Consider the following 25,103-nt stretch of genomic DNA (forward strand, 5'->3'; position numbering starts at 1 on the left):
GCCTTAGTAACTCCAACTTCCATCTGTGAGGGAACAATGGACTTGTGTTTCTCCCCCACCTTGGTGTAAAAATTGGTTTTGTTTTGAAAGGACAGGGTTCTTTTTATGACAATCTGGAATTCAGCCCAACTGAGTGTAGTTTTAGTTGTTAGGAGAGACCATTGGGGATAGGAAAGATGAAAGGTCACGGTGAGCTTCAAGGACATGAAAGGTTGTTGTCTCATATAACAATGGGAGATTGTTTTTTTTTTTTTTTCTCTAATATTTCTAGCCAACCCCTGTGTCAGGTGATGGAACAAATACCTACAGTTTAGTCAGGTGAAACAGGAGGGGTGAGGGGAGGGAAAGGAGAAAAATGGAGCAAGAGAGAATTTGTACTTTGCTGATAAATATAATGGAAGATTGACTCTAATTTGCTTTTGTTAAACAGAGTGATATTTTTCTTACTATCTCTTAGATTTCAGGGTGCTTTTGATGGTTTGTCTCTGTGGGCCATCATATCTCTGGGAAACTCTCCAAAGTGTTAGGAAATGTGAATTAAGCTTTCTTTCTGAACTCCCAGGAGGACCAGTGAAGTGATACTTACAATAAATTTAGTTGTTGTAGCTTTCTCACATTATTGATGCTCATAAAAAGTTTTCCTTCAAATGTACACTGAATAAAATGAATGGTAAATATGAAACAAATTTGTTTTGCCACTCTACAGGGTTTTATCATAAATTCTATGACTTCCATCACAGAAAGTTTACAGGAAACTACTTAGATGTTGCTGCAATTGCAACACAAATTTGTGCTATGTGCATACGAAAATGCCACAATTTAAAGAGCTACTAGGAGCTTTGTATACAGAAGAGGTGATAGAAAATGACTGAGTACAGTGTTATTTCTTAAAAATTCTCAAAACCAAATCACCTTCTCTGGGTCTAAAATGTTTTTATTTCAGCAAAATGACTAACTTTAGTTTTCTTTCTATGTCAACATTAAAATCTTTTCTTGTGATTTTTATGGTTGGACTGTTTGTTTTAGAAACCAAAGGGAGTGTAGGAACAAGTGCACTTTATCTTTTCTAAGCAAAAAGACCATCTTTTGATGATCTAAGAACCTTCATGGTTCTTTTTCTCTATTGTCCCATAATAATCTTTGTAGGACTGAAGCTGGACTTGGTCCAAGGGATAGGGGAGATTTTCAAATTCTCTTTTTAATCTTGGGTCTTTGTTTTCTTTTTCCAGTCAACCATCCTTATTGTTATAGCTTTTATTCTTTTCAGTAAAAGAATGAAGCGCTCTTTCAATTTATTCCAGAAACCACACAGATGACATAAAATATCATGGAACTTCAGAGCTTAAAGACTTTTGAGATCTTGTAGTCCAAATCCCAGATCTGAAAAATAAGAAAAGTGAGACTGGAAAGTTGCAATGACTTGCTTCAGGTACTTGGGCTAGTAAAGGTAGACAACTGATTTATATTTGAGGCACTGTTTAGATATGAAAACCTGAAATCCAAGGAAGAATGGAAAAATGTAATGGAAACATGATTATTTTTAATACCATTTTAGTGATTGAAGGGAAATGGAATAAAGCCACTGTCTAGTAAAGTTAGGATTTTTTTTTTTTGGTGGCTTCCAAATCTCCAATTCTTTAAATCTCCTTTGTTTTCTTCTGTCAAATCAAAGCAACAAAACACAAAGTCCTTTAACATAAGTAAAGGGAGATGTATGTTAAGGCACTAGCATAGCATCCAGAATCTTAAAACCGTTCTTGAACCAAACACCAAGATACTCACAGACATCATTATAAAGTCCAAATTAAACAGGTCTTATTTCCAATGCTACAATTTAGGTAGCTGTTCTTATTCTTAGTTTTTATATGTGTAGAAAAGGGACTGATGCTAATCAGTGTTGCTAGATATTATGAGACCTAAGAACTGGTGTATTATTGAAAAAAATGCGGCTCTTACTTATATTGAAAAAAGTATTGACATAATATTGTAAGACTTTTATTTGTGCTGTATTCACAGATAATTTCAAAGTAAATATGGATCATAATATTCAGATCAATATAAGTGCCACTGTTTGTTTTTGGAATCATTCAGAAAATATTACAAATTTCAGATCATATTTAAACATAAAAAAAGAAAATGAAATAAGCTAAAATTTCACATTTTTCTTTCATGCTAAACAGATTTGCTCTTCAGTAACATTTAGATATATTTTATTTCAGTCTTTTTAAAATTTGTATGAGAAGAAAGAACTTATCTAATTTGTTTACTGCACTCTCTCCAAAGACTAGCTTGGTCCCTAGCTCATAGTAGATACTCAAAAAATAGTCATTGAGCAAATGAAAGAAAAATTGCAATATTTGGTCATACTTTAGATACATTTTTGTATTTAAAAATAATTTTATTTGATTTTCCCATGTTAATAGTCAGAAAAATTTAGATCAGTGAGTCTTATATCATTGTATGGATGATCACAATTTTTTTTCATTGAATTATTGGTTAAAAAACTTAACCAATATTGTAATATAAAAATTAACCTATAAAAGCATTTTGTTTATTATCAAAGTGCTAAGTTTTTATAAAAGATTTATTTATTTATTTATATTGGAAAGTCAAATATGCAGAGAGAAAGAAAGAGAGGAAGGTCTTCCATCCACTGATTAACTCCCCAAGTGGCTGCAACAGCCAGTGCTGAGCTGATCTGAAGTCAGGAACGAGGAGCTTCTTCTGGGTCTCCCACGTGGGTGCAGGATCCTAAGGCTTTGGGCTATCCTGGACTGCTTTTTCAGGCCACAAGCAGGGAAAGGAAGCAGGGCAGCAGGGAACTAATGCCCATGTGGGATCCGGGCCTATGCAAGGTGAGGACTTTAACTAATCTACCACACCAGGCCCCAAAGTGGTAAAAATTTTTAAGCTGATGTAAAACTTTTGATTTAGTACCCCACAAAACCTCATCATCTCCTTCAAGTCTACTAAAATGCCATTTTCTTAGTGAGATCTTCTTTGATTGTCTTTTTGAAATTGTTCTCTAAACATTCCTGATTTCTTTAATGCTTTTTTTTTCACAGCCTTTATCAAGCTCTAACAAATTATTTGTGTATCTTTTATATTTTTTGGCCTTCTTTTACTTTATAGTGCTCTGTGGTAGCAGAAACTTTCTGTTTTTACTGCTCATGTTCTTGGATAACATGTAGAACACATAGGTGCTTAATGATATTTATTGAATGAATTTATACAATTTTTAAAAAACATCTGTTTTCAATTAAGGATCATTCTGTTTTTTTTTTTTCACAAGGACAATTCTTGTCACCCAGTTGTCTAAGGACTGTCACTTTTCTCAGTTTGTATCTCTCCAGATTATCCAGAAAAATTCAATAATGTATCTGGTGACTGAATTCTAGACCAATGTTGGATAATAAATGTTGTACAACAAATAACCCAAGATTTTTGCCACTTGAAGTCATCTGAACTCAAGTTTCAGGTGGGTGGCTCTGGGTGAGAAGTGTCAGTGGTGTCCTCCACGTGCTCTCTCTCCTCATCTGGAAGTCTTCTCTAGTAAGCCTCTCAAGGCTTAGGTCTGACCTAGGCAAACTCAGGTTAATCTGACTGTTTGTCAGTGTTTTGGGATGCATTTACCTTACTCTGTCTCTAACTGGTATTTATCTTGAAACTTCTTTAAGTAAAGACATTTTACTGATTGCTATTTACTTTGTCACTGTGTGCAATTTATAGCTTCTTTTAAAAAAATATAAAACAATAAAAATCTCGCCTGTCCTTTGTGAATGTGTTAATTTTAACCTTTTATACAACAGCAATTTACAAAACTATAGTAGTCTCCTGTATTTATGCAATATTTAGAGTTTCAGAGTTCTTCAATAAAAGGTGACTTTGTTTCACTACCCACCCCCATATCACTATGAAACACACAGTGCTTGGTTTATTATATTTATTTTACCTTACTTTGCCTCTAACTGTTATCTGTCTGTATTTTTACCTTTCAGCTATTTGTTGATATCACATCTTTGGATGTGACTAGGCAAGTTAGGCTCACTATGACAGGTACTGAACATACTGGTTAGGGTCTGTCAGGATGGGGACAATGTTAGAAGGCACAAGAAGTATTACCTGAAAGATTACACAGTGGACATGAAGTATAATCCACTGTGGAAGAGAGAGAAAGCAGGAGGCTAAGTGGTTTGTAAAGCAGATCAATCAATTGACCAATGAAACACAAACCTAAAACAAAAGCAAAACATAAAAAGAAATCCCAGGAACAACAGTTCTTGGACAAATGGCACTTAGAGATTTAGGACACAAAAACCTAAAGACCATGTAGACAGCAAGTGGCCCGAAAGGACATGTTGCAGTTTCTGGAAGATCCCAAGGCCATAGAAGAGTCATGGCCTTAGATGGACTAGTGCACTCAGATTCAAGGAAAACAATGTAGGATTTTATTTACTGGAATCAAGGCAAAAGGTCAAGATCAAGGTCAAAATAATAATAAGAGTGAATAATTTTGTGCAGAATCCCAGAGGACCTCTCTGAGGTGAGGTCAGAAATGATCTTATTGCTGTCTCAAACTTTAAAAGTAATTAATAATCACCTGGTGTGCTGAGGTTTTTATGAAAAGAGGCTTAGGTGCCTATACTTTTTATAAGCATTATTCTGATGCAAGTATTTGCAGATCACCTTTGCAGAAAATGCACATAAAGCCTGTGTGATGACACTTTTTGTAGGACAGTTATCAAGTGGTTACAATTGCTGAAAGAAGAGGCATTTGGAATTTGAAAGTCAGTCCTGGGCCCGGCGCGGTGGCGCAAGTGGTTAAGTCCTCGCCTTGCACGCCCGGGATCCCATATGGGCGCCGGTTCTAATCCCGGCAGTCCCGCTTCCCTTCCAGCTCCCTGCCTGTGGCCTAGGAAAGCAGTCGAGGACGGCCCAAAGCTTTGGGAACCTGCACCCGCGTGGGAGACCCGGAAGAGGCTCCTGGCTTCGGATCGGCATAGTATCGACCCGTTGCGCTCACTTGGGGAGTGAATCATCGGATGGAAGATCTTCCTCTCTGTATCTCCTCTCTGTATATCCACCTTTCCAATAAAAAATAATAAAAATAAATCTTTAAAAAAAAAAAAAAAAAAAAAAAGAAAGTCAGTCCTTTCCACAAAGAGAAACAAATGAGCGTGGTGCTCAGGGCTGATTGTGTTTATCTGCATGTAAGAAAGCTGTAAACATAGCCTGGTACGCAGTGGACTGCTGTGCTTGGAGGCCTGTTAGGTGTTTCCATGTATCTTGTTGCTAGTGTTTATGACCTGAGTGCTTTTGTAATGTCTAAAAAAATATATTTATAGCAATTACTGTAAAAAAAAAGGCTGATTTTTCTTTTGTGGCTGATCTGAACTGTCCCCCATTTTTACTTCCCATCTGTTATATATGTGTGATTAGATTTCCTTTATTCTTTTCCACGTAATAAATTGATTAGTGTGAGTTGGGCAGACTGCTGTAATGCTAAGGGTTAACCAGAAGAGAATTACAAATGAACTATCTAGAAAGTTGATTATTAATCCAGCCAGAGAGAAATATCCTTTTACTTAGCAAGAATGAGTATCTGAAGCGCTGATAATATTGTTCAAGCAGCTGGGTGGAATGGCAGAGCTTGGTAAGTAAAACAAAACTTGGAATTAGTCTTTTAAAATCCTTTTAAAAAATGAGTCAAATGTGAGTCTTTCTAAACAATTAGGTCTAATGTGAATTAACAAGCTGCTGGAATGAATCTAAAAAGTTCCAAATGTGTTTGTTAATGAGATCCCTATATGGGCTATCGGTAGACATTAACTGAAAGTATTTACATAAGTAGATAAATATATTTAATTTTGAATATTTATAGAAAAATAAATGATTAGATTTGTGATTAAGAACAAGGAAGTGGGCATGGAGGAATGATTACTGAAACAATCCGAGTCCAAACCTCAAGTAATGTAAGCCAGAGAATGTTGAGTGACAAACTGTTTTTCTCTCTTTTGTTTTCCTTCACGAGAGCCGAGTTCTGAGTTCTTAAGTATTAAAATTTAATTTGAAGAATAATATTCACATCAAGATTCAGTGAGATGTTTTTCAGACTTGTACATAACAGGAAATGTGATAGGTGCTGATATTTTAGGGCACCCAGTATTCATTTCATTGTGATGTGTGATTTAACAACCTTTCTAAAGACACTTTTTATTGTATTTGTGAATTGGAAGGAAAGAGAAATGAAAGGTTCTGTGCTATTTGTATAAAGAAAATTAAGCGAGAAGGTATGAGTTTAATAATGTTCTTCCATGAAAGACTGCTCCACCTGTTGTAGAAGAAATTTTGATGTCAACATTCGGTTCTGTTAGATTGAGGTTTTGCATGAATTATTTGATATTACGAAGATGAGGCTTTATGACAATATGGCACATACTGAATAGCATTGAATCTTTATATAATCATAAATAATTTCAATAGATAATTGTTTTTCGATGTTGATTACCTTACTAGACTTTCTTTAAATTGTGATTGTGTCCCAATAAATGCATTTTTTAACCTTTTAAAAATGTGTATCTTCAGGGACAATACAATATCTCAAATTAACAGTTATATAATGCTTAAGTGAGCATAAATATTATTTTCAGAAAGTATATTTGTTACATATCTGTACATGTCTTGTGAATATGTAATTTTGAGCATGATTTGAGCCTATATAGTAAACCTTTTTTTTTAGTTTTAGTGTTTGGCCTATATTTGGAACTATAGTAAATGAAATAATATTCAATAAGGATTATAGTGCTTTGCAAAAGCAAAAAGTAAGCTAATTTAAAAAATCCTAACATCTACTTTTAGAGAATAAAAGTACAGGGAATATGATGTTAGAAGGGAGATTTCATTTCTTAGCAGGGTTGTTTATTTTGCTGTTGTTGAGTTTCTGAAGCTCCTAATAGTCTTGGTTATTAGCCCCTATGTATTGTGTAGTGTAAAAACATTTTCTCCCGTTTTGTTGGTTGCCTGTTCACTTTGTGGACTGTTTTCTTTGCTGTACAGAAGCTTCCTAGTTTGATGTAGTTCCATTTGTTTATTTTGGCTTTAACTACTTGTGTTTTTGGTGTCTTTTCTAAGAACTCTCTGTGTGCCTATGTCTTGTGGAGTGTTCTCTATGTTTTCCTCTAGTCTGGAGACGATCATGCTTAGTGAAGTATGCCAGTCCCATAAAGACAGATATCATACAGTTTCTCTGATATAAGATAGCCTTTAGGCAAATTACAAAATAAACAAATGTAGGTAATTAAGTACATACATATATTCTCCCAGATGAAAGGTATAACATAGACGGGCCTGCTGGGAAGTAAAGTTACATTGCAGTATTTGAGTCTACTCCCTAATAGAAGTAGAACCCCTGTTTGAAGCATGTAAATATTCCCATATATCGTGATACTAGTTTTTTTTTTTTTAAAGATTTATTTATTTTTACTAAAGAGGCAGATTTACAGAGAGAAGGAGAGACAGAGAGAAAGATCTTCTGTCCACGGGTTCACTCCCCAGTGGCACTACGGCCAGAGCTGGCCAGTCTGAAGGCAGGAGCTTTTGTGTCTTTCATGCCGGTGCAATATCCCAAGGCATTGAGCTGTCCTCTGCTGCTTTCCCAGGCCCCAAACAGGGAGCTGGATGGAAAGGAGAGTAGCAGGTTCAGGAGCTGGCACCCAAATGGGATCCTGGCGCATGCAAGGCGAGGATTTAGCACTGAGCCATTGCACCAGATCTGATAGAGACTAGGTTTTCTACATTTACCTATACCTATCACATCATTACACATTGATTAGCAGAAAGTCAACCTTGTCACTGTTGCTAGAGAATTATACTATTGTGATCATTTTGGGAAAAACATCAGGGTGGGAAATTGAGAGGGATAAAAGGGAGAGAGAGGGAAGAACCTGTATACCTACAAAATTATATCATGGTATATAATAAACCTATTATATAAAGAAAGGAGTTTCCTGAATTCTATGTATTTGTCTCTCAGAATTGGGAAGACTTAATCTGGTCCTGGGAAAAAAGAAGGAAAAGAAATGAAGCAGTAAATTTTCATCATTCATTAAATCTTAAAAATTTTGTTATGAAACATTCAGTCATTCAAAAATATGTAGTGTAACAATTGTTTTTGTATTAATAAGAAATATAACATTAATACAGGTAAAAACTCTTGATTTTTTTAATCTCTCTGTCTTGATGCCAGAGACAACCACTTCCTTGGATTTGGTGTTTTATTCTCATGCTATTCTTTCTATTTATGGTTAAATCTCAGGTTCATTATATGATAGGAAAAGAACCCATCTACCGTTCTTTAGCATCTAATAAAAATCCTTTCTTATTCTCCTACAAAAACAAAAATCTTCAAAATAAAAGTTTCTGACCCTATGTAAACTGGTTTCTTCATTGCCAGTCTCAGCCTTTTCCTTTCCATCACTTTTTTTTTCTTTTAAAAATTATTATTATTATTATTATTAGAAAGGCAGATTTACAGATAGAAGGAAAGACAGAGAGAAAGCTCTTCTATCCACTGGTTCAGTCCCCAGTAAATGGCTGTGATGGCTGGAGTTGAGCCAATCTTAAGCCAGGAGTCAGGAACTTCTTCTGGGTCTCCTTCATGGATGCAGCTTTAGGGTCTCAAAGCTTTGGACCATTCTTCGCTCCTTTCCCAGGCCACAAGCAGGGAGCTGATGGGAAGTGGAGCAGCTGGGACACGAGCTGGTGTCCATATGATATTCTGGCCCTTGTAGGATAGCCAATTGAGCCACTGCACTGTCCCCTTCCCTGCCTTTTCCTTCTCTTAAAAGACAGGAGGCAGAGAACCTGGTCCTTAGGGCTGCTATGAAAATGCCCACAATGGCCAGACCTGGGACAGATCTAAGCCAGGAGCTGGAATTTCAGTCTGGATTTCTAATGTGGGTGGCAGGCACCCATTCACTTGAGTGATCACTTGTTACATCCCATGGGGTACATCAGCAGGAGGTTGGAATCAGGAGCTGAGCCAGGACTTGAATTTAAGGATGTGGATAGACTCAATGTTGTTTTAAGCACTAGGCCAAATGCATGTCTTCTCGTGATTGTTTTTGATCCAGTTACTATACCAGTATCCTTCTTGTTTCTTGGACCCTGCACATTCTTTCCTGCCCTATGATCTTCACAGCAGGCAGCTTTCTCACCTGGAGTACGTTTCTCCCCAGTCTTCCTCCAAATGAGTGGTACTTATCCATTGGGTCCTCATCTTAGGTCCCATCTGCTTGTGAACATCCTACTGCTTGCTGTTTAAATTGTTTCCTAATAGATATTGCAATTCTAAATTATGAATTTGTTTGTTTGGTACAATGTCTCTGTCCTCCTTTCTGGATTGGCCTACAGTTTTTTCCGAACTTGCAGCCCATAGGTTCCTGCATATTATGGGTGTTCAGGAAGTATTTGTTGTTATCAGGAAGAAGAATGTGGTAAGAGGAAAAATAGGGAAACTGAGAGAAAGAAAAGAAGTACATTAAAATAGATCCTGTTGGTTTGTTTGTATATACTATTTACCTAAAATTATGAAACTTAATAGTGGCAAAAATTGGAATGAAGGAGATAGGAGGGACCTTTTGGTTTCTTGTCATCCAGCTGGAGAACATTGAGCAGCTCTCTACATTGCTGTTTCCTGACTTGGGGGTGTCTGTGTGATCTTTCACATTTGTGATCTCATTTTGAGTCTAGATTCTTGGATGCAGGAAATGAACTTTGAAATTATAAACCTATGGAACAGCCACACTGGCTAAAATCTGCTTGTGGAATAATAATGAATTCCAAAACTAAAAATTTTAGGACACAGTTGAGGTATATACTTTGTACTTTTGCCAAAAGAAGTCATTTGTAAACATTTTTACATGATAATCGTAACTAAAATATTCATAGTGATGAGACAGTTGCTATAATATTGCTAAGGAGCTTGATTTTCTTTTTTCTGGAGAATATAGTAAAGGTTATAAAAAAAGGAAAAGGCAAATGAAGTCAGTCTGAGAGGAGAGCTGAGGTTTATGAAATGTCAGAATATACTTACGCTGTATTCTATGTAATCTTCACTCGCACTTATAATTAAAGTCCAAGGCTAAAAGATTATGCTGAAATGTTTTCTTGTTGGTAGTAGAGGAAAAGGAGATAAAAGAGGATAAAAAACAAAGTTTAATTAAAATGCCTTGATGTTAAAAGGAGGGGATTTGTAAATGTTTCATCCATGCATATAAAAGGTGCCATCATTATTAATAATATTGTATCTTGTACTTTATTATACCTTATTTTTTAAATAAAGTTCTTCATGTATTGCCTATCTTATAAGATTCATATAGTAATCCTGCAAGATAGTTAAAACAGGGCTCTTGTTAGTTTTGTTTCACAGCTTGGAAAATTGGAATACAAATGAGACAGGAACCACTACTCTATTAATTCCTAGTGTAATTTTCTAGGTAAGTTGAATATTCACTTACCCATGCCCCACCGAATTACTTTGAACAAGGGGTATAATTAAATTCTTTGATGAACCAGGATGGATTAGATAGATGTCTTCCATAGCTTTTCTCTGGGCTTCGAAGTTTTATTTTTTCTGATTTTGTAAACATTCAAAGTAGTTAACAATTGCCAACAAATAAGATGGAGTTGGTTAAATCTATTTAATGAGTAGAGGCACATTGCTAAGGGTATTTGTAAGGTAAAGATTGTTGGGTAAAATTGAATGGATTGAGTCCTTACCTGAAATAGGGGGAAACAGGTATGAGTTTAAAAGAATTAAGTACCATAATTTAAAAACTATGTATATGTATATTATTTCTTCATTTTTGACAATCTTTTACATGGTTAATTAGGGCACAAATGTTCAAGGGCCACAAGAAAGTGGGTAAGATTATTATTTCCACATTCTCTTTTTTTTCTGTATCTGGGGTACATGGGGAGATAAATGGAGAAGCCCCACCCAACCTCCCAATTACATGGTTGATCAGGGTGGGAAGGATCGAGATTTAGGGAGAATTCAGTGAACTCATTGCTTCCAAATTTGCTATTTCTTCTTGTTGTTCCTAGGGGAAGGGGAGAAACAAAGAGGGAGACTACTCACAACTTTCCACACATCCCAGTACCAGGGATGAGGAACTGCCACCTCATATCAACCCAGTCACAATGTGTACATATTCTGAAGATTCTGTCCAAGTAGCTTGGATAGTTCTGAAATGCTGCGTATTTCACTGATCCGAGGATGATGTCACCCTCCCAATGACCATTGGCTCCATCCATCGAGATTTTCTGCTGTTATTGTTTGTTTGGGGTAGTTGTCCAATTAGCTCTGTTCTTCTGCTACAGCACCAAATGTGCTGCCATATTCTCCTTTCACAACAGGGCCTGTGTCCACTACTCCACCTTTTTAATTAAGTAGGGATGTTCTTGCTGGCGAGCCCAAGTACCTGGACCAGATGTCCCAAGCATCGGAATATGCCCCTCCCCTGGGGCTCATGAACCAAACACCTACCTAGTAGGCAGGCCCCAGGGCCCAAGACAGGAGACCCAAACCCCGCCAAATCCCTCATTCCTGGGCTTATGAGCCTGGCAGCCACCTAGTAGGTAGGCCGTGGAACCTGAGCCAGGTGACTCAAACCCCACCAAATCACCCCTAGGGCTCACGAACCTAATACCATAGTTTGTACAAAATGAAGTGATGCTTAATTGAAACAGTTAAAGAAGAAGAATATAAATTCCTTTGGTAGAAACCTAAATCATGTGAGCTAAGGAAGATCATTATTAAAAAAAGAAAAGAAAAAGTGGAGGGTAATGGGTATGTAGTGGATGTACACACATACTGGCAGGGAGAAGGATTTTTTTTTTTTTTGAAGACAAATATGATTATCCAAGAAGGTTGTTGCATATTAAGGTAGAAAATAAACCTCATGTGTTTCAGTTGGAAAAATAACCTGTTTCAAAGAAACTCAGTTTTGTTTTTTTCACACTTTCAGCAGAAGCTTCCCTGTTAAAAGAGCTAGGCATGTTTATTCCAAAAACCATAAGTCTGAAGAGAATTTAGAAACTGTCCTGAGGTGGTTACACTGCGTCCATAGGGGGAAGTGTATGCCCGGCCCAACGAGGTAGATGGACGTCACAGGGGGCAGAGTCATAGGCAAACAGATGAAGGAACTTTGTAACTATGATAGTTGTCTTAAAGTGAAATAGGTTGATTTGTTGAGGTAGCGAAGGCTTTGTCACAAATAAGAGTCAGAGAAAAAGTTTAGAATATTGAGTTACACCTGATAATTTCCACCCGAAATTTTAAGAGATGTCCTCTATGTGTTACATGGATAGGACGGGGAATTGAATCAGCATAAAGTTAACAAAGACATGTTCCTCTAGTTTGTGAAGTCAGAATGGACTTCATGCAGACCAGGTTTTCTCAACTGTTCTAGTATTTTAATAAAGAAATGTGCTTATCTGTAGGATGCAAGTTATTGGCTGGAATTATGTGAGGTCAGAACACTAAACTTCACTATGGATCTTGAAATTGTTGAAGACTAGAGCTATGTTAAGGGAGCTGTATTTTAAGGAGATACTATAAGGATCAGCTTGTTTCTCTATAGAGTCTAGACATGGAGAATACAAACTTTAATCTGAGTTAAGGAAATCGATTTTAAAAATATAACAATCAATTTATTTATTACTTTAAAGATTTATGACTTTCTGGCAGAGTGAGAACTTAGAGAATCATATTTAAAGGACCTTAGGGGGTTTATGTTATTTTAGTTTCCTCTTTTTAGGGCAATGTGTTCATTAAAATTTAAAAATATTTAAAAATTACAAAACTTAATTACATAAATACATCCTTTTTATAGAACTCTGTCTTAGTGCATTTAGCAGCAGTCATTAAACAGTTCATGGATGAATAATTATTGAAAAATGTGAAAGAGATTTTTCTTAACACTGCTACCTAGTTGAAATTCTCTTTTCCCAAGCTTAAATACTATTTTTAATTTGACTTGTAACCTTACAGATTTCTTTGTGTATTTTCATATACAAGTAGATACAGTTATAGAAATCTGCAGTTTATTTTGCGTAAAGATAGCATTCTCTCATTTTATGCATGTTGTCTTCAGTTTTATATACTTCTACTTCTGTTTACAGTTGTGACTTGGAACCCCATGTTGGTTTACCTCATTTTCTTCTATATATTTTTGGTGTACCACTGTTATATTGATAGGCATGTGAGCTATTTCCAATGTAAATATTCTCAACTGAAATTTTAGGTCTTTCAAAATTGGGGAATAACAAAAGCTGACTACTTTATCTGAAAAAATGAAATTGGCGTAGGAAATTTCCATTTAGTATGGTGATGAGAATGAAGTAAAACACATAGTACTCAATGGATCCTTAATAAATGTTAATTCTCTCTCTTTACATCTTACCTCAAATTGTATGCCTGGTGATAGAATTAAAAGAATAATGAAATGTGATCTTTCACAGTCTCATTTTTGTTTTTCCCAATATATCATTTGTATTGCTTACTACATGTTTAATTCTCAATCTGAAAGCTGTTGAGGTGGTGACTTAGGGCCTCATTGCTCTTTTTTGTTTTTTAAGATTTTTTTTTTGAATGATAGATTTTATAAGATGGAGTTCACACACACACACACACACACACACACACACACCACACCTTTCATCTGTTTCACTCTCCAAATGGTCAAAATGGCCAGAGTTGAGTCTCTATGAATCCAGGAGCCAGTAGCTTTTTCCAGGTCTTCCACATGTATGCAGAGGCCCAAGGACTTGAGCCATCCTCTGGTGCTTTCCCAGGCCATAAGCAAAGTGCTGGATGGGAGATGGCGTTGGTGCATCTGGGACTAGAACCCGTGCCCGTAAGGGATGCTAATGCTGCATGCAGAGATTAGCCTTAATGATTGACTCAAGGAGAAAAATGCTTACTATAAATTTATTCATTTGTTCATTCACTAACTAAAGATCAACTTCTGCCTGCTATCAACCACACACAAAAGGTATAAACGAAATATTGGGTGCTGCATACAAGCACGTTACACATTTGTGTTTAAGAGTGAAAAACAATTACGTGATAGTGAGAACAGGAGCAGGGTAAATCAGGGATGGAGCAACTCATTCTTGTTTTTTTGTCAGGGAAGGATTTCATAGTGAAGATTATAGTTTAGAACCTTAAAAGTTTATTAGCAAGAAAATGAGTTGGAAGCAGAGCAAGGACAAGAAACAGGCACTCTCACACCAGACGATGGCATCCCACATGTTCTGCATCACAGTGCAGGCTCTGAGACTTAACGGATCTTGCAAGCCCACCATGGCTTCTGTGTTCTATAGGTTCAAGGAAGGGAATTGTCATGGTCAATTTTTACAACAGCTCAGGAAAAAAAAAAAGATACAAGTTTTTTTTTTTTTTCCAATCTGATGGCTTTCAGTGAGAAACAGGAAAATAAACTCTTCCTGTGTTTCCTATATTGCAATAAAATTGTTAACACTGCTAGTCTCATGATTATCTATTTCCCAAGCTAAATGCAAAGCTATGTATAAGAGGACAAGAAAACCTCCACTCAGTATAGCAAAAAATAGTCTTCAGTGTGAGTTTTAAAATAGGCCAAAGATAGCTTTACAATCTGGCCAGGGGGCTTGAGAGCCATGTTCAAGGGATTGACCGCAGAGAACTCTAGGTACTATAGCTCCCTGAGCATACTGAAGTGGCCCAAAGCAATTCAGCAGCAATGAACATCAAACTATCCTCTTAGTTTCATGACTAGCTACTAGGAGAGAAAGTGGGAGAGAAGAAAATGCAAAATTTTACTTTAATGTTTTTTCTTTTTTTACATATTTTTCTCCTTTCCACTCAATTCAGTCACAAATGAAACAGAAGTTGCCTGGGATTTGTACAGCATTAATTTCTTCAAAAAGGAAAATGAATCAAAACAGGGACTAATTTATCATGCTTTTCTTTCTGTTAAGCATCATGAAAAAATATCCCTTGTGATCACAGGAGTTTGCATTTTTGAGACTTAGTTGTATCCAATTTAGAATTAATTAAAATTTGATCCCAAGCATCATAATAAAGGATTTATTTTAATTATTATTTTTAACTTTGTGTTTCCTGAAGTTTTTATTTTAAGTGGTAGAAGTAAAACTTTTGTTTTAAAATTTTTTCTTTTAAATCGTGGAAGTAAGACTTTAGAATAATACTAAAGCATACTTAAAGAGCACTTTTGTTTGTTTCCAATTTACAGGCATGATTTAGACCCACTGGTTTAATAAATAGGATCATTGCTTTTAATCTTTGACTGTTGGAGTCCAAGAAAAGAAATGAAATAGAGCTGAATTAGCGAAAATGACATACATTGGAGCAGACCAAGTTCTAAGTGAAATTATGGAAAGGAGGAATTGTAAATTTTTTGAAAACAAGGATGCACATAATCTAAGTGCTGCTCCTGATTCTATCAGAGATTAAGGATGTGGCCATTTTTCATTTAGTCCATTTCTAATCTGTACTAGTACTGTAATACTATTATTACTGATAATAATATCAATATTTAAAGGAATTGGGAGTTCGTAGTATCCCTATACTTGGTGCCCTATCTTTCTCTGATTTTTTACTTTTACAGTTAGAGCTCTATTTAATGAATAAATAGGAAACTGATTTATATTTCTAGCAAGATGCAAATTTTCTGAGTGAACCAGTCCTCTAGGGTCTGCTGCTTAACTCTTTGTCATGCTCTCTAGTAACTGTACTTGATATTTAGTGGGATGGTTCCAAAGAGAGAGGAATGCATTCTGATCAGAAAGATATTTTGCCATAGGTTCATGTATGTTATATTGGTTGGCTTTCTATTCCATCACTCTTCCTCCCTCCCTCCTTAGCTCTCTTTCTTGGTTGTTCCCTCCTCTCTTCTTTTCCTCTTCCCATCCCTCCTGTAAGCAGTGCCAGTGGTTACACAGTAATAGCTGTGTTTGCCTGCACTATTTTAATTACCGTTTTAGAAGCTAAAAAGGTGCATTTTGCTTATGACTGTGTTTGTCGAACATTCTCTGTTTTATTGGTTTATTTGGCTCTTTGAATTGTTTAAACACATTTTACTCTAAAATTGAGGGTGTGTCAAATTGTTGCAAGGAAAGACAGACAAAAGCATTTGCAGTTCCCATTATAGGCTTTGTTTTGATATTGCTGGTATTCAAAATAGTACCTCTAGAGTAAGTCTACTTTCAGCACTTTTTTTCTTTTCCAAATAAATTTATTGTACAACAATTAATTTGTTCAAGCAGTTTAACTTTTGTAATGCCTTTGATCTTAGAATCAGAGGCTATCTGAAAATGGTTGTTCAAGATAAAATGAGGTAAACTTTGTATTACACATTTGTGTTTCTTAAACTTTAAATATTTTCTCTAAGAACCAACACTGTTTTAAAATTTAATCAGACACCTGATTTTCTTAACTGTAAAGAAGATTAAGTAAGAGAATTAAATCGCCTATATTTCCATTATCAGCTATGCCTTATTAATATTTTGGTGTAATGCATATATGGTTGAGGCTATGCCATATATACATTCATCTCCTGAGTTTTTAATTTCTTAAGATCTTGTCTTGATAGTTCCAGACTTATGACTATGAACAACTATTAATAAGTGCTCTGAAGCTGGGTGTCTGGTAATGCTGCCTCTATCTGTTTGCAATGACTGCCAACTGCTGTTTTTGAGTTCTTATGTCTGCATTTTGGGCTTCTTATATTTATCTTTGTTTCCAGACTCTGCATATTAGTATTTTTGACTTTAGCAAGATCACTACTCCTCCCTTATTCCCATAAGCTGCTACTTATATTTGGTTATGGCCTGTTGAGTGAGATAAGAGGATAACATTTTAACAAGCTCTCCCTCTTTTTTTTGCATAGCATTAGTGTAGGTGTTTTCACATAAGTTATGCTACTTAATTTTCAATTCTTAAATTGTTAATAGGATTTTATTTTTAAGGCAACAAAAATCATTACTATCATTACTGAGCATTTAGTATATGCTGGGCTCTGTATATTTATATATGTCTGTTGGGTTTATTCCTGCAATATTCTGCCAAGGCAAACTGTTATAAAAATAAAAATAGAGAAGTTGAGTAACAACCGAAGATTATATCACTGGTAATTTGTGGGTGCAGGATTTGAACTGTTTTGTGCAGTCCCCCTCAAATAATGGTTGTGTTTAAGTAGAGTCAGTGGATTTTAAGCTCAGATATTATTTTTCTTTAAGAAAATAAGCTTTAGTATATTACCTTGAGATATTCATTTTGGATTTTGCATCATTTCTAGTTGTCTTCTAAGCCTTATTTTATATTTTGTAAATAAAGTTGTAACTATGTATGTATTGAAGAGTCTAAGAAATAAATGCTGTAAGAAGGAGTTTTAGAATTTTTTCAAAGGGGGAATTATTATTAAATAACCTCCTTTTTTAAAATAAAGAGGACAAAATTTTTATAGATTTCACATATACCATTTAAAATACCTAATGATATTTGCCATTCTACTTCCCCCCTACCTCCTTTTTAAAAAAATTTTTTTGTGATAACATACATTTATTTACCTTTTAATCGCAGAATCAGCTTCCCTCCCACAATTCCCAGGCTTATTAGGGAATCAAAGAATGAATTTCCTATGTGAAAGGGTGCTGGCTTATGAACTTGTGCAGAAGTTAACATAATTAGTCAAAATGCCATTGGATTGATGTTGATGTCCATAGCTACATTTCTCAGGGAAACAGATCTTAACCTCAATATATATCACTAATCGTAATTGAAAGAAAGGAAGTAATTTGACAGAACAGTGGTCCTCAATTGGGCCTTTTATGGTGGTTAAGAGATTAAGTGACGGTTAACAACATTTCAGTGTTTCTTTTAAATCATTGCTTTAAAACTCAGAGTTCTGCTAAAAATCTAACAGTTTTCAAAAAGCAGAAATATTTGCTGGATAACCTGCTTTTTAAAAAAAATATTTCACAAATTGCCTGAGAATGTCTTCCATCCCTTCCTTTTCTCCTTCCTTACGTTGTACCCCGGGGTACTTTTTGTTCTATTTTTTTTGTACCAAAGCACAGAAAGCACCTAAAGGAGCAAACTTTATTCAGAATGAACACAAGCTTCATGTGAGGCATCCCATTTACTCTTGCTACACCTTTAGATAATTTCACCCACTTTGTGAGTTTTTTTCTGCCTTTTGAAAATGTGATACCACAGCAGGCAAAGAGCCTAGCAATGAAGGCCTCTTCAACAGCTGACTTTTGTGTTGAATGTGCATTACTATCCTGTAAAAGGAACCACCCCTTATTTATTTGCCATCTTGTTATTGGGGAAAAAAGTGGCAAGTAGCAATTTACTCCTTTTTCCCTCCACTGTAGTGTGCATGTGCAAGACAAAGATAAAAGCTATGTATTCCTTCGTGGAAGGGTGGAGGTAGAGGATGATTTCAATTAGAAATAATGACAGCAATAGAGGAATGAAGATACTATGGTCATCAAAGGACAAAAGGAAGAAGTGAATTCCTGTTGTGAGGTATTTGATTAAACAGTTTGGCTATTATTTCTGTGTACAGGTGTTGGATATGCCATTATTTATGAGCTTTGGTGAAGTGTTTTGACAAAGGTGTTCTCTGAATTTCTTTTTTTGTGTGTGTGTGTCTTTTTGATGATGATTGGGACAGAAGTAATGCTTGACTACCCAGGGACTCTGTAATAAGCAAAACGATTTTGATAGGCAAATATTTTTCAACTTATGTTTATAAATGTTAATATTGGATTGTTAAAATGGTGATGTATTATTTTGTGTCAATAGTGTTTACTCAGAGAAAAAATTCCCAGACTTTGATTAGAAAATGTGTTTTTCGTTACCTTAGGCTTTTCTGGAAACACCTTACAACTTGGTGTCACCTTTGGGTGACTTTTAAGTATTAATTATTTTTTTTATTACATTGCCTTATGTAATACAGTTGTAGGCACTGGGATTCCTCTTCCCCCTCCCACAACCCTCTCTCCATGGTGGATTCCTCCATCTTGCTGCATTGCCACAGTTCAAGTTCAATTTAAGCATTATTTTTTTTTAAGTTTGAGATAATGTGTGTGTGTCTCTGGGTTCTCCTTTCACCTCTGCCAATGTGTGTGTGTGTGTGTGTGTGTGTGTTTAAGCTTAGGTTATTAGAGGGAGTAAGGAGATAAGGTGAAATTTTAAGCCTATGTCAAGTTAGTGTGGGGGACTGGAATTTTGTATTGAGAATATGTTTCAAGCATATTTTTGCTCAGTGGGGCAAGTAAAAATTGACTGTTATGTATATTGCCATGAAGAATATGTATAAATATAATACATGCTTAGATAAGAACAAACATTTTAGAGATGGAAGAAATCTATGTAATTTAAGAAATTAAAGAAGTAGAGAAACTTTTGAGCACACTTATATCTTGATCTTAGTATAAGGCCATGAAGCAATTGAATATTGTTTTAAGCAAAGTTTCTAATTAGGATTAAGTTTTGACATGACAAGCTTAGCCATTTATAGATTAGAACACTTTAAATTTTCTTAGTGTTAGAAAATGTTGATATTGATAAAGAATTTGTTAATGCTGTATCAGCTTCCCCATGTGGAGAAGTGCTACTGAATGATTATCAAGGCTGAGGGCTGGCAGCCAAAACAATGTAGAAATTTGGTCCATTTTCCTTCTTGAATAGGAAAAAGCTACTAAGTTTTTCTGAGTCTTGAATACCTGGAGAAGATATTGTTTGTTATGAAGAAAACCTGCTCTTTTCTCTTTCTTCATTTTCTTTTAAAGTTTTTGCTTTTGGTCTTATGTTGTTACCAACTTAATCTGTGGTTAATTGTAAATAGTAATTTTGGAGGCATTCCACGGTTCATTTTGATTAGTTATATGAAAGTTCTTGACATTTGTTTAAATTTTTCTATAATTTTAAAGCTAAAGAATCTAGCTTTTTACAGTAAGTTTAAAGCTGAAGAATCTAAAACTTGGTGAAATTATTTAATTTGATCAATGCCATACATTAAGGAATCATGGCCTAGACTTTTAGCACTGACAAACTGTCAAATAATTGGTCTCTGTTCATTTTTGTCTTGCTGTATTGATGACAAGTGTGAGCGTATTTCTGTATTGTAATCCTCTTATTTACTAAGTCTATATGTTGGAATACATGAACTCACATAAAAATGCCTGCTTGATTATTCTGAAGACTTGGTTTGTTCTAGTATGTGTAAGGGTTTTTTTGGCATTTTAAATAGTTTTGTTTGGACAGAATATACTTTATAAATATTATCATTTTTCCTGTCTTTGGAAAAAGGTTTTATTTAGTTGAAAGGCAGAGTGAAAGAACAAGAGAGCAAGAGAGTGAGTAAACTAGGATTCTTTCATCCATTCATTCACTCCCCAAGTATCCCACTAGCTTGGACTGAGCCAGACCCAAGTCAGCAGCCAGGAACTTCATCCGACTCTTCTAAATGGGTGACAAGGACCCAATTACCTGTGCCATGAGCTGATGCCTCTGATGGTGCACATCAATGGAAACTGGAACCAGAATGGAGCTGAGAGTCTATTCCAGTCATTTTGGTATGGGATGCATGTGTCTTAACCACTACATCAAACACCTACCACAGTACAGCTTTAATAACCCTTAACTAACAAATTAACTGTTTGTTCAAAGAATTGCTTTTTAGAGTGATCAATGATAATTTAGTAGTCTGGATAGCATCCTTAAATCTTGAATGCTGTCTTATTTTTCTGCTGCCTCTCTTGTTCTCTTTCTTATTTTCTCTTTGTCTCTCCTCCTGCCCCAGCCATCCTGCTCCTCCCCTTCTTTCCTTCTCCTTTTCTTTTTTCTAAGTGTAGTCCAAATTGAATGTTTGAAATATTAAATGTTCAGTGAATATACTGTCCTCTTTTTCTATAGTTGCCTGATGGAGGTTGACGTTTTTTATGCTGGGTGTACGGAAGGCAGTCATGGGTTTCAGTGATGATCTTCATGAGGAATACTGTCCTCATTACTTCACTTAATTCCATAGAGATCATGTGAAACTCTTACCATTAGCAGGGATGTTGTGATTTTAAAATTCAATTAGCACATATTTTCTGTTCGTAATTTCCCTGTTCCCATCTTTCCCTCTCCCCCATCTTTTGAAAACAAGTTTGAGTCATTTAAAAGACAAGAATGTAGAAGAAACGGTGAAGGGTTTTACATATTTGTTTAACTAGCTGTCTGTCACATCTGTGTGAATTATGTGTTGGAGATTATTTACAATTTTCTAATTCTAGCATGATTTTCTCTTGACAGCCAGTATGATTTTGGCCTCTGTTCCTATTTCCATTCTCATCACTAATCCTACCTGCTCCTAGATTAAAAAAATAATAATACTAGTTTATTTTAATATTGACCTTAAGCTAATACATTTTAGAAATTTGTCTTCTGCATTACAAAAAATCTGATCACCTTGTTTTAATTCTTAAAATTTGTTTAAGAAGTAGGAGAAATAGAGAGCTAGAAGGAAAGCGCTCTAATCGGCCATTTCACTTCAGAACTGCTTACTGTGGTCAGTGAGCCTAAGAGCAGGAGCTAGGAAGTCTACCCAGGTCTCCCATGTGGGTGTCACGAACTCCACTGCTGGAATCATCATTGTTGCCTCCCAGGGTCTGCCTTAGAAGAAGGCTGCAATTAGGAGTCAGAGCTGGAGAACTGATTCAGGTATTTTGATGTGGAACAAGGCTTAACTACCAATGGAAGCTCTTACTTCTCACCATTTGTTTTTACAATTTTAATTATTTGGAGCTTGTGCTGTAGCATGGTAGATTAAGTCTTCACTCACAGTGCCTGCATGGTTCATGTTGCAGTGCCTGCATGGTTCTGATCCAGTTCCCAGCTAAAAGCCTGTGAAAGTGGCCGAGAATAGGCCAAATCCTTGGGCCTCTGAACCCATGTAGGAGACCTGAAAGAAGCTCATTGCTTTTAGCTTTGTCAGCCATTTGGGCAGTGAACCTCCAGATGGAAGATCTCTTTGTCTCTTTCCTTTCTCTGACTCTGCCATTCAAATAAAAATTTTTAATTGAAAAAATTATTTAAATTTTTGAATGATATTAGAGTACACATTTATGCAGAGGCTGGGGAAAAAAGTCATTTTAGATCAGAATAGGCCACAACGTCACAGATACTAGTATTAGATGATGTATTACCCATTTTTAAAAATGAATTTCTTATGTGGTATTTCAAATGCTACTTGTCTTGCTGTTAAAGTTAATTTTGAGAATGTGATATGCAATTGTTATTTTACTTGAAAGAAAACACTAACAGTGCACAGGTTAAAAATGAAAGCTGCATACTTGTGAATTAGTGGTTTTGTGAACTCAGAGTACCTTAATGTTATAATTATTGAAGATTTTATGAACTGAAAGAATTTGATTTTCTGACAGTGAAACTGTTCTCAATAGATTTTAAAGATTTTTGGTAGGATTTAATATGGTTTCCAGTGTTTTATAAGGGGCAGTTCTTACGTGTGTGCATACATGGTCCAGGAGTTCTCAGGAATGAAGAAACACAAAGAAATCTCAGAACAGAAGATTTGACTTCTTCAGTTATTATGACATATTGTGATTATTGTGATATATCATAATTATTATGATTTGACTTCTTAAGTTATTATGATATATTATGACATATTGTGATGTTATGAGGTGATGTTATGAAGCATAGAAACTGTAGTAGTTTAAGGTAAAATTAGGTCAAATATGTATGGTTTTGAGTATTTATTGAATATGCCCAGAGTTTAATGGTTTTATTAATCAAGATAATTAAGCTTTATTTTCTCTATTTTTCTTTGAGCATGGTTATGATCTAATAGTACACAGGGTATACAAGTGTTATATGCAGAGAGGGACACATAGATGTGTCTAATGCCATGTATTTGTAATATTTTAATTCTTAAAGATTACAGATTTAAAGTTATAAAATCACATATTTTAAAAATAAAAATGGGTAATACCTGAATGGTATGTTGAAGTAATTCTCTGAGAAGTTGTCACAACATCTACTTGTAAGATTCACTGATTCCAGATCAGTGGAAGGAGATGCAGCAGATGACAAGAGGCATGTAATAGTGCGTCTGAGTTTATTTGGTAGTGAAAGAATAACCCAAAGAGGGAAATTAGATCCAAGGGGCAAAGTATGAATGGGACATTGAGTTAAAAAAGGGGATTTAAAACAATGGGACAGAAACTTAAAAACTTTTACTTATAGTGACCACCAACTTATCTCTAGTTTATGCGTGTGTCTAGAATTTTTGTCTTTGCATTTTGTAGAAATTAAGAACCCTACATTTTGCCTTGGAATGATAAGAATAAGTTAAGGGCTAAAGTTCAAATAGTTTGTCTAGTTACTAGGTTTTTTTTTTTTAAGATTTGAGAGTGGTGGAGGAAGGGGGATGGAAAGAGGTGGGAGGGAGCAGGAGATAGAGAGACAGGTGGGATTGAGGGAGAGAGGTGTTTCAGATGCTAATTCATTCTCCAAATGACTGCGGTAGTTGAGGCTGGTTTGGATCAAAGCCAGGAGCTAGAAACCAAACCCAGATACTATGATATAGGATATAGGCATTATAATCACTAGGCTAAATGCCTGTTGCTATTATTATAGTTTTATGATGAAATTTTGTCTATATCTATATAGGGCATTGATGCTTATAGACGTGTATACATTTAGCAACACACTACTGAAGCCAACATAGTACATACTGTCATTGTGCTATGTTCTTGATGGATATATTATATATTATGAAATGACACTTGCGCTTTATACAAATGTCATGTGTCATATATACAAGCATGGGAAGTTCTGAACATAGTTTACACCAGCATGAGATAATATCACTTGAGGGAGAAAATGTCTTTCCTGTGTTGGGTAGGGCTTCATAGCAAGGGAAAACATATTTAAATACAAGAAACTTAAGTTTTTATCCTAAGGGTTTTCTGTTTCACTTATTCTTTCTTGTTGTTTAGTTGATGAGATGGATAGATAGATAGATAGATAGATAGATAGATAGATAGATAGGATAGATTTTACAACTGCTGGTTCACTTCCTATATGACTGAAACCATCAGGGCTGGGCCAGGTGAAGCCATGAGCCAGGAATTCTATCCATGTCTCCCATGTCAGTGGCAGGAGTGCAGTAAGTGCTCTGCTGCTTTTCCCAGGCAGCAGGGAGCTGGGTTCCAAGTAGAGCAGCTAGAACATAAGGCACAGACCGTGGAATCCTGTTGTCTCATACATTGATTTTCCCTGCCACACCACAGTGTCATCCCCATCCATGTATCAACACTTTAAAGATGTTTAATAGTCATTTTAGTCTTTTATTCTTTGTTATCATTTTATTTATGTATTTGTTGCCATTTCCTTTTTGTGAAAGCTCAGAGTTTCAGTCTTGCGATCAGTGGTTTAATGAAAACTTCTGGAATCAGTTGCCCTCACAGAACTAGGATTGTTCTAGGTAATCTTACCCAGTTCAGCTGTCAACATAGGTCTTTATTTGTGGTTTGTATTCCCTTTGCTTATCACATCAGTTTTTTCTTTAGATAATTTTAAAAAATTCATTTGATTTAAAAGAGGGACACCAGAAAGACATATACCCACCCGAGTCTACTAGTTTGTTTCCCAAATTCCTCCATTAGTCAGGTCCAGGCCAGACCCAGTCAAATGATTAGGATGTTGGTCTGGGTTTGCTACGTTAAGTGCCTGAGGCCCTATATTTGACCTATTACTTGCTGCCTTGCAGTGTTCATATTATCAGTCTTGAAGTAACAGAAAGGGAACCATGCAGATGTAATATAAGAGCAGAGTTATCAGGCTAAAACAGCAGTAGTGCAGTTAGAAATGTGTCCAGAGGCTGGCATGGTGGCACAGCAAGCTAATGCCCTGCTTGCAAGCACCGGCACCAGTTTGTGTCCCAGCTGGTCCAATTCTGATTCACTACCCTGCTTGTGGATTGGGAAAGCAGTGGAGCCTGCTTCCAGTACTTGGGCGC

At 35.7% G+C, this 25,103-nt stretch overlaps 1 protein-coding gene across 5 annotated transcripts in view; it reads left to right on the forward strand.

Moving 5' to 3' along the window:
• The window catches only part of SOX6 (SRY-box transcription factor 6), a 472,980-nt gene that overhangs the window by 79,936 nt on the left and 367,941 nt on the right, over window positions 1–25,103 (forward strand). For 2 of the 5 annotated variants that reach the window (XM_040989056.1, XM_040989055.1), the window contains exon 1: window positions 18,405–18,598. The exons of 1 other annotated variant lie outside the window; for it this stretch is intronic. Coding sequence is in view for 2 of the 4 variants with exons in the window: in XM_040989045.1 (XP_040844979.1) it covers window positions 20,582–20,652 (71 nt within the window). In the remaining 2 variants the exon portion in view is untranslated. Of the gene's footprint in view, window positions 1–153; window positions 212–18,404; window positions 18,599–20,488; window positions 20,653–25,103 lie in introns of those variants that run through there. 2 more of the 5 variants (XM_040989045.1, XM_040989047.1) reach the window with 2 other exon arrangements.

This window comes from Ochotona curzoniae, unplaced genomic scaffold (assembly GCF_017591425.1).
Source record: "Ochotona curzoniae isolate NIBS_2020 unplaced genomic scaffold, NIBS_Ocur_1.0 contig_517, whole genome shotgun sequence".
In the NCBI taxonomy this organism is placed as follows: Eukaryota; Metazoa; Chordata; class Mammalia; order Lagomorpha; family Ochotonidae; genus Ochotona; species Ochotona curzoniae.